We start from the raw sequence: 10,228 nt of genomic DNA, 5'->3' as shown, positions 1-10,228 counted from the left end.
TGTGGCTGCCGGCAGACATCAGTTTTGCTTTCACGGAAATGAGCTTCGGTTTCGTTCTCGGCAGAGTTATTGGAGTTATTCAGAGATATTTCGGCGCAGGCGTGGCGCAAAAGTAGGCAAAAAACCGATTTTGTAGCAGCATGTAGCAGGATTTCCCATTTGGCGCAGTTTGGCGCAGCAGTTCCACCACTGATGATGTTATGTTAAGTGTATAGATGGTACATTATATTAGATTTAAAACATTGGCTTTGTTTAGAAACTTGCAAACAAGTGAAAACTTCACGAGTGTTTGCTCGCCTAAAAGCAATGCGGGATGAAATGGAACGTCTTCATTGTAAAATAGAGTAAAAATTTTTTCAAGTCTCCTACAACTTTAATAAAAAGAAAAACTGACTATACTTATACTACAATCCCTAGTGCTTTCTTTGGCTTTTAAAAACGTTGCTGCCTGCAGCTATCTGTACTCTGGTGAGGCAAAGAAACTGCACTGAGCATGCTGGCACTTGCGCTATGAATAACCCGGAAGAATCCGCAAAAGAACCTCAAAAACTGAACGCAAACTGCTTTAGTATTTCATCGCAAGCAAACATCTTGCCATTTGTTTCGCGACACAAAGTAGCTACCTGCTTGATCATATCAGTTAAAAGGCGATCCCATCACAATGGCTAGTCATGTTTCTTCCCTTTAATCTCACAAGGCCTTCAAAGGCGCTGTTACAATTCTGGAAGTGGAGCTTGCAGTAGCATTTGGCAACCCTGAGCAAATACAGCTTCCAACGGGTTGGAGTAAAATCGAAGTTGATAAAAGAATGGCACGTTGCATAATGGCATGAATCGAAGGACAACTCATTAGAAGTCTCCAGGTGCCCCGTGGCAGTCTTCAACTCCTCCAGCCAAGCCTCTCCTTGATGGAAGACTCGCCCACCACAGACCTCAAGTTCAAGGGGGTCACGGCGAAGCCTGCAAGGAGAGGGGGAAAGGGGCCAGGAAAGACAGCCTCATGTATCACAGATTTTCGTAATAAAACATGCTCACATCAACCAAACATTTGCTCATTATAAGCGATAGCATAACAGCCCCATGTCCTCGCACCCACTGCCGGTATCACACAGGTGGTACGTGGATGTATCACCTGCCCCATGGAGAGGAGGGTGAGGCCAAAGGTGGCTGCCACGGGAAGAACACTATCACCTGCCATAGTTGGCAGGTGGCGGATTTGGAGGAGACACTTAAGCTCAGTATTAAAGGTATCACACGATGGCGTAATGGGTTAATTGCCCTATACGCAGAAAGTCATTCACTACATTCATACGCCCCTGGGAGTCCTCATATCCCTCCTGGCGCAGTGGTGCAGCGGTTAAGCAATGCACCCCTGTCCTGCGATAGCAGGTGCTCCCAGTGGTGGTCCTTGCGCGGTCCTGGCTGCTCTTCTGAAGCGACCAATCATTAATTTAACTGCCACCTGCCACGATGGGCAGGTTGTGATGACACCGCAAGGTTACGTGAACAAGGTGGCCCATCTGCCAGAGCCATGCTCATGACTTTTCGCTTGCAATGCCAACGTCGACAACGCCAACACCAGATCTTTTTGGTGAACAGTGCCTTTAACGCTATCACATTAAAATTTTCTGCGTGATGAAACCTTGGGCGAGGATATACACTGACCACCTTCCTGAGGACTACTCTGTTTATAGACAACTACATCAGTGACAGCGTTTTATACCCCTGTCACACGGGCAAGTTTAGTGACACTTTCACGAAGTGTACTTCTCCAGAACGAGTGACACTTTCGGGGCGTGCTGCTACACGGAAAAATAAAGTGTCATTCGGAATTGATGGTGGTGACGATGGCTTTTCAAGTAAGGGACAAAAAATATTACTTTTCGCGCTTCAAAGCTTTAATGTACAGTAGATTCCAAACTGCAAGCAATTTTTTATGATTATCAAGGAGCTCTGTGCAATATTGGCGATTACAAAAAAGGCTTCGCAAGACGAGACAAGGCAGGAGCAGTACTTCACTTTTTGAAGCATCATGGCGACCCACGGCGATAACGTTTCTGCGTAGCTGACACAATCTGATTGGCAAAAAGTGGTGGCGACATACATGTGCATTCGAGCGCCTCCTTGGATTGCAAACACTGCACTGTTGCACCGTCACACCGAAACGGTTGCAGATGGTTGCTACGGTCGCCATGCTAGTCGCCATAGCCATACCGCTGCGGCTGCCTAAAAAATTATTGCAGCTGAAAACAAGAATGTCGGAATATGTGCAGTATATATATTTAATGGCAATGCAAATAAGTTTACATGAACAAGAGGGCAAAAAAAAATAGCTGCGTTCAATAAAACGTCATTTTTATTGCCGACGTTGTATTCTAATTTCGAAACGTTTCTACCGAGGCTATACACTTCGCCCCTCGGGAAAAGTGAAGTGAGTTCCCCAAACTCACTTCTTGCCGAGTGCGTTCAGCAGCAAGTGTCATTAAAGTTCATCATGTGACACGATGCGAATCACACTACAGGCGAGTGTCACTCATTGAAAATGACACTAAACTTGCTCGTCTGACAGGGGTATTACATGTTAAGAGGGGACACTGGTCTTTGAGACCAAAAAAATCGATTTTCAAAAAATCACATTTATGGAATCTACAGCTATTATTTTCCAGCTGCATTAATATCTTCCTTGAAGAAATCAACATGTTGACCATAATATTAAATTCATATCATTGTGTGGGCTGAATTTATGCTGGAGCAGAAAATTTAATGGCATAAAGATTTTGGACATCTGACTGTCTTAGTACGTCGATATCTCAACATCTAGGACAGACAGATGTCATACGCTTTGCTAAGGGAAGCTGAAGGCATAGTATATGCAATAATCAGAGCAGATTTGTCCAATCGCACTTCAAAAATTTATAATTTCACAAAGTTTACCGATGCATTACATTCACACCTTGAACACTGATATTCCAAGTGCTGTAAAATTACTAATGAGGGTAAAATGGAAAAATGGTTGTGATTATTGCACTCTCTACTCATCATACTATGTAGCCATAAATTAAAAATGATTTTTTATTCAGCAGTTTTTTTTTTGCACCGAGGTACTAATGAATGACTAATTAAAATTAATTATCTTGGGAACCGACTGATTTATGAGAAAGGTAATTTCATTGTTGAAATCAGTATAAAAAAACTGAGCAAGGTGGTACAGTTTCATCAGGATTGGACTAAAAATAAGAAAAATAGGTCTAAGACCAGTGTCCCCCCTTAACCTCTGGTAGGCGAAGCGAAAGGAGCGTAAGTGACATGGAGCATGCTGTTATACTTTCGGCCACATCTGTACATTACTGCTGCATACCATGCTTCAACCTGAGGTTTCGATGGCGCCTCAGTGGTGGAGTCAGGTGCAGGCGGTCATCTTCTAGCCACTGCTCGCTCTCCACGGCAGCTGCCAGGAGTCCAAAGATGGGCATGTGGCAAAAGAAAAAGAAAGCGAAAGTTAATTCCGAGGTAAACACACAATATTTTGACCAGGGCAGGGTTTGCACAATATTTAACCCAGAATTCAAGGAAAAATGAAGCAATAATCAAGGAGGGCAAAAAATATGTTTACTTGACCACACGGACTACGGCAAAAAATCTTTACCTGACCACATAGGCTAGAGAATGTTTAGACTATGAACCTTTGAGAACTCGCCACTCATTTCCTTTTTATGGACGCAGTTGCAGTTATTTTTAACCTCAGTGTCCTTAGGGAGACCACCTGTAGTGGCTTCAGCTAAGATAAATGCGTTCCACAGTTTTATCTCACTGCACAAGTTGTTGATCTTGAGCTACACTACGTTTCATTTCCAACTTTTCTGCTTGCTAGCTGCTTATTCTAATTCATTGGCATTGGAAAGGTCTCTGCAAGTGGAAATGGGACAGACAGCTGAAAGGCTAAGAACAAACTTTAATGTGTTAACCTAGGATATAATGAACCAACGTATGCCACTTCGTGCCTTTCGTGCCTGGAGCTTGGATGTAGTAAACTTAGTCCACTGACCTCGGATATATCGAACGTAAGTGTACCACCTTGGGCATAACGAACCTTAGTGCGTCAACTTCAGATGTAATGAACGTTTGGCTGTGAACACATTTAAACAGAGTACCAAGGATTGCCTAAGGTTTTTTCTTTTTGTTTTTGGTTTCTCAAGAACAGATCATATTCTTGCCTTCAACTTCCCAGTACACTGAGGAGGCTTCTACGGCTTATGACTGCACTGCAGTTGGTTTGTGTTCGGTCATGTGTTCCATATGAATTTGCTTTTGAACATTGAAGCCATTTCTGTATTACGCTGAGAACAGCTTGACTGTCCTTATGCTCATGTGCAGGAAACTTTTAATTATGCTTCTGCCGCTGCTATGTGCAAGCATTCCCGACGGTTATTTTTCAGTGCACGGGAAGCTGACAAGCTTGGAGCTTTCCAGGTTGCGTTCTGGTATGACTTACCCATGGTAGCAGCAAAAGTGTTTTTTTGGAAGAACACACACTTTACTCAAAACAGCCAACTCAAACTAGCCAGGTTGGAACCTGTGCTTTTCGCAAGGTTTGGCATTATAACAAGCACCGCACTGTGCAAAGCACGTGACAAAATGGAGGTGCAAAGCCACTTTGCATTGAACAGCATCACTGGTCCAGACTGAATCAAGGTTTCGCGGAAGTTGCTATACGAGGCTGCAGCGACCACCAGGGGAAAGCAAATACAGAAGGGGGTGGCTGGTGTCGACAATTTCAAAGGCAAAACCTGTAAAATTCAGGTCTCAAAGGACATAATTTTGTGAAGTCGGTATATCCACAGACTCATTTTTCAGCTTTTCGTCACTTTTGCTTTTCGTCATTCTCTACTTTACATTGATAGATTGCTGGGGGTCCTCACATACCACTCCTGGCGCAGTGGTGCAGCGGTTATGCGAAGCGCCACTGTTCCAGCAGGCAGCTGTTTAAAACACAGATACCGGTGGGGCTCGTGAGAGCCAGGTTGCTCTTCAGGAGCAACCTCTCACGACCAATCATGAACTCCCACCTGCCACGGTGGTCAGTTTGCTTACAATCCGGTGGACAGGTTGTGATGACGCCACAAAGGTGGCCCACCTGCCATCTAGGTTGCTCCTCTGGGGCTTTTTCGTGGATTTTTCGCTCACTACCAATGATGACACCGACTTTTCTGCGACACAGGAGCCTTAACGCTATCGTATTAGAAACTGTTGCTGAGGTTACTTTGCTGATTCAAGAAGAAACGCGACAGCATTCACGGGACACTGTGGAGCTGACAGTGAGGTGACACCAATGCGCACTGGCTAAGCGGGCTACGTCTTTGCTGAGAACATCCAGGGATGTCTCCACTCCGGGTGGCAATGGTTTCTCTGCCCACGGCTACAATCACCCACCCGTCACTCGATTAGGTCATGGCTAGGTCATGACGTTTGTGTTACTTGTGTGCCGTGCGGCCTTAAGAAATTGAGGCATTGGTCAATGTTTGTGTTGCTCTCTTCATTATTCTGTCCTCTGCGTCGTTTCGCATCAAGTATTCACACCAACTGGCCCTAACTATTATGCGTGCAATCAAACAGCTTTTTCTCGCAATTTTTGCCATCCTACACCAAAGGCAGCCACGTTGTCATTTTCAGTTTCATGCCTGAAACAGCTCTGGTCCATCTGAAAGCGCATGACTTCGACAGGACCCAAGTATCAGTTTGTATTATTTGTCTGTTGAAACGAAGCAAATTCAAATTAACCCTTTGAAGGTTTTTGCCGTATATGTACGGCGGCGGTTTTCTGTCCCGCAAGGTCTTTGCCGTACGGGTACGGTTTCGATCTTCCGTTTGAAATTTTGCGCCAAAAGAACAATGCATGCTCACTGGGGGATGCTGCCACCTCTTAGGACTTACAAGAAGTGTTTGAATTTTGTGCTGCCTTCTTACGGAGATAAGCAGAACTTATGTCTAGCTTTAGCACGGCGGCACAGACTGCGGCAACACCCCTTTTGTAGTTTTGGTTTCGCCGCGTGATCGCAACGGAGTCGCGCGAAATTTGTGTTTTCTTTTTGTCAGCACTATCTTGCAGGGGCTGCCGAAGTTGATTTCTATCTTTATTGGTGCTACTCTTAGCTTGCTTATCACCGTTGCTATTCTATTGAACATTTTCCAGTTGTGAGTGATGCTTTCACCAAAGTACTGTTCCTAATTTTTTTTTTACTATTTATTCTCGATTATATACATTTTGTAGATTTAAGATCCGCAATAAAGTAATTTGACCACCTGGGAAAGTTTTCTTCAAAATAATTTGACCCTCAAAGGGTTAAGCTCCGGCAACACTTCTACTACACACGTGGTACACAGCAAACACGTGGTGAATAACCGCCGCCGTGAAGCATCCAGAACTAGCCAGCACATGTCTGGTAGCAAAGATCACAGTAAACCACGTACCCAGACGGCTGTCCCCACGCCTCGCTGGATGGCCGTAATAGGGCTGGTTCTTGAAGGTCACGCGCTGGTCCTTGACCCACTTCTGGTTGCGACGCAGTGGGACGTGGACAAACTTGCAGGCACCACCCTGTTCATGTAACCCTGCAGCAAAAAAAACAAAAAAAAAAAACTGCTGATTTGTGTAGCTAGGCCAAATGCGAATCAGGTGCGTTAGAAGTTTGGCTTTCGCTACGGTTCCGGTGCTCAGATCCAGTGTTCACAGATTGCGGTCGTTCAGATAGCGATGATGGGTTAAAGGGACAGTGAGGAGAGCTGTATTGATATTTTTTTTTAACGCAAAATCCGATAGTTCAGCATTTCATGGCTTTGTTGCCACTTGGCCGGCAGCGAAAGATGCATTTATTTCTAATAAATTTGGATTCGGAATTGAAAAAGTTTTTCCCGCCACTCGATTCAAACTTGGGATTCTCTTATGACGACACAGGACTAAGTGATGTGAAACATGACGTGAAACATGACGTAACGCAGACTCCATGATTTCTGGTGGCCAGCAGTGCGGCCCAGCAGCAGCCGAAAAGAAAGCTCCCGCCGGCCACACGTTGAAGGCATCTATCGGCTATTGCGGCCGTCGCTACCGTCGCTTCGTTTACGTTTCCACCGGCATTTTGCCAGCATTACGATGGATCCCGCTCTCGAAGTCGTCAACGAAGTTCTCGCAAATAGACACCTTTAGCATACCGTGTACCTTGTTACCGCTAGCAGAATACCGGGAGCCCGCCTACCGCCGGTGAGCAGGCGCTGATTGGCAACAATGCTGCAGGCGCGTGTGTAGCTGCCGGGTATGTGGCGCCATCTGGCGACGTCAAGAAGATTTGCGCATGCATTGGCTGCGCCTCGGTGATTCATGGCTCTTCGTGTCCTAGTGGTGCTAGAACCATTGGTTCTAGCAACACTGTTTTTTCCTATGACGTCATCAGGCTTGTACTTGCGAGTTTGGCCTGTGGCGGCGATACCTGTATTTCGCTTCTTGCTCTTTTCTATGTTACAAGAGCTTTGTTGTCAGTTAGAGTGGCGTTTTTGTAATCAGAAGCTGGTATTCTGTCGATACAAGCCAACTTCAATTTCTCCTCAGTGTCCCTTTAACGCTCATATGCGCAGAATTGACTGTTCTCTACATTCTTAGATCTGTGGGAGTCTTCCTACTACTCCTGGCACAGTGGTGCATCGGTCAAGTGATGTGTGTGGGTATTTTAGATCACCCCTGACACATAACTGTAGTGCTTTTGTGAAAGCATGATTTCTCCAGATTCTAGCTTTTTTACATTCATTGTCATTGGTGCAGATAGTGACAACATCATCATATAAATTTAGGAGACTGCTCACAGCTCAGTTTCTTCAGACAAAGGCCACTGCCTTGCTGAAACATCAAGCAGAGTACAGTGTTTCTTCGCCATGTTTTCTTCAAGTGTGCGTGTATGCGCACACAGACATGCACACACCTGGCCAACCTGCCACAAACACACACACAACGGCTAATTACGGGGAGTGGCCACTATAAGTGCTACAGCACTAAAAAAGAAGTTGAGCAAGCATGCCATCATGACTTCCTTTTCGGACGCATTCTGCAGCTGGGCAATGGCAAGAAAAGGCGCTTTGCATGCGGCAGCCGTGTTTTGATGGAGGCGAAACACAAAGGCACCCGTGTGCTGTGCAATGTCAGGGCACGTTAAAGATGGTGGTCAAAATCATTTTGGAAACATGTCCCCTCACTCTTCTATTACAGTGACACCTTGTCAATTTGGAGAACTGGATAATTTGAACACCTCGTCCGGTCCCGCCAAACAAATGTATGAATTTAGCCTCGCTTGCGATAATTCAGACAGCCAGTGGAGCTCTCGTGTGCCAAGACCTGGGGACTGGGTGATGTGGTCGTGAACAGTTAACAGTGTGTGCGAGTGGTGCTGGTGTCCGAACAAAGTGTAAAGGCGCCATACTCATTGCCGCGTCATCAATTAAGAGGGTAGGACAGGATATTTTTTTGTTTCGCATTGCGCTCTGCCATTTTCTTCTTTTTGTTTTTGCTGTGCACGGGTCATGGTGTTTGTGTTATCACAAAGCCTGAATGCATTTTACAATATGTTGCGCTGTCTGTTTTTGCAGAGTGTGTGTGTGTGTGTGTGGGCTGCCGATGCATTCACTGTCCTAGAGAGAGACAGTGCGACAGCACGCATGCACCGTACCGCTTCCCCATTTGGTGGACCTATGAAAAATAGCTACTACTGCCAAGCAAATCTCTCACAAAGCAGTCACCGACCACAGATTTTTTTTTTCAAGAAATAAAGATATGTTGATGTGGGACACGTTGTACATTTTTTTCCGGTCCTCCTCAATCATTCAACGTTTGGTTAATTCGGACATGGCAGCTGTCGGCTCGTGCATTCACCTATCGTCCGAACGCAGCGCTGCGTCGGTTAATGACGCCGACAGGCACTTTTCTAGTCGTTCCTTTTTCCTTTTAAGAACAAGGCTCGCTGTTCCGACGCAAATGTGCGTTCCCCTCACGCCCGTGTTATTCTCGTCATGGGCTTTTTGGTGTTTGTGCCATAGAGCCTCCTCATAAGGCTTCACTGCATTTGTTTCATTTTTTTTTGCAGTATTTTTTTTCGGGTGCAGGTATGGGCCATCTTGTGTACTGACCTTTGGATAACCCCGCTTCTCTACTGGTCCCCTGAAATCTTGTTTATGCAGGTTTAAGGGGGGACATGGGTCTTAGAGCATTTTTTTTTATTTACAGACCAAATGCAATGAAACAGCACACAGTTATTCAGTGTTTTCTGCTGATTTCAAATATGCAATTTGTTTATTTCTAGGACAATTAGTTCCTGAGATATTAATATATATCATGCCATTGTCTGCTCAAACAATAGAAAAAAAATGGGCCACCAGAAATTTAATTTTAATATGTGGGTAGATACTACAATGTGTGAGGAATGCAATGCTGGAAGCAGGTTTCAGTTTTTTGTCCGTGTGGACAAATGGGCTTAAAGTTAGTTTCATGTGTGTCATGTGTTTTCTGGCACTGCATGTCTGGTTAACTCACTTGAAAACTAACTATTGCGCCCATTTGTCCACACGGACAAAAAACTGAAAACTGCTTCCAGCGTTGCATTCCTCACACATTGTAGTATCTACCCACATATTAAAATTAAATTTCTGGTGGCCCATTTTTTTTCTATTGTTTGAGCAGACAATGGCATGATATTATTAATATCTCAGGAATTAATTGGCCTAGAAATGAACAAATTGCATATTTGAAATCAGCAGAAAAACTGAATAAGTCTGTACAGTTTCATTGCATTTGGTCTGTAAATAAAAAAAATTATCTAAGACCCATGTCCCCCCTTAACATCTGAAAGCGACTCAGGCTATCAGGGATGCCGTAGTGAAGGGCTCCGGAAATTTCGACCACCTGGGGTTCTTCAACGTGCACTGCCATCGCACAGCACACGGGCCTCTAGAATTTCGCCTCCATCGAAATTCGACTGCTGTGGCCGGGATCAAACTCGCGTCTTTAGAGTCAGCAGCCAAGCGCCATAACCACTGAGCCACCGCGGCGGCCCTTGAAATCTGACTTCATGAGGTTTTACTAGACATGTTCATTTTAGTTGCTATGGGTATATCATTTAGTGGATTTCATTTTGTGTGACCACATTACAGGTTGCATACTGTTACGTTGCCTAATAAACTGGTTTACATTTTTG

General features: G+C 44.8%; 1 protein-coding gene across 3 annotated transcripts in view; it reads right to left on the bottom strand.

Moving 5' to 3' along the window:
• Positions 1–666: 666 nt before the first annotated feature.
• The window catches only part of LOC149370669 (uncharacterized), a 50,334-nt gene continuing 40,772 nt past the window's right edge, over positions 667–10,228 (bottom strand). For all 3 annotated transcript variants that reach the window (XM_089562710.1, XM_089562721.1, XM_089562714.1), the window contains 3 exons: positions 6,468–6,608; positions 3,358–3,447; positions 667–959 (listed from right to left, as the gene is read on the bottom strand). In XM_089562710.1, coding sequence (XP_089418836.1) covers positions 880–959; positions 3,358–3,447; positions 6,468–6,608 — 311 coding nt within the window. In that variant the 3' untranslated portion in view covers positions 667–879. The remainder of the gene's footprint in view (positions 960–3,357; positions 3,448–6,467; positions 6,609–10,228) is intronic.

This window comes from Amblyomma mixtum, chromosome 1, assembly GCF_055824585.1.
Source record: "Amblyomma mixtum isolate Tamu chromosome 1, ASM5582458v1, whole genome shotgun sequence".
NCBI classification, from domain to species: Eukaryota; Metazoa; Arthropoda; class Arachnida; order Ixodida; family Ixodidae; genus Amblyomma; species Amblyomma mixtum.
The sequence above is the reverse complement of the archived record's forward strand: the minus strand, read 5'-3'. Positions and strand labels throughout refer to the sequence as shown.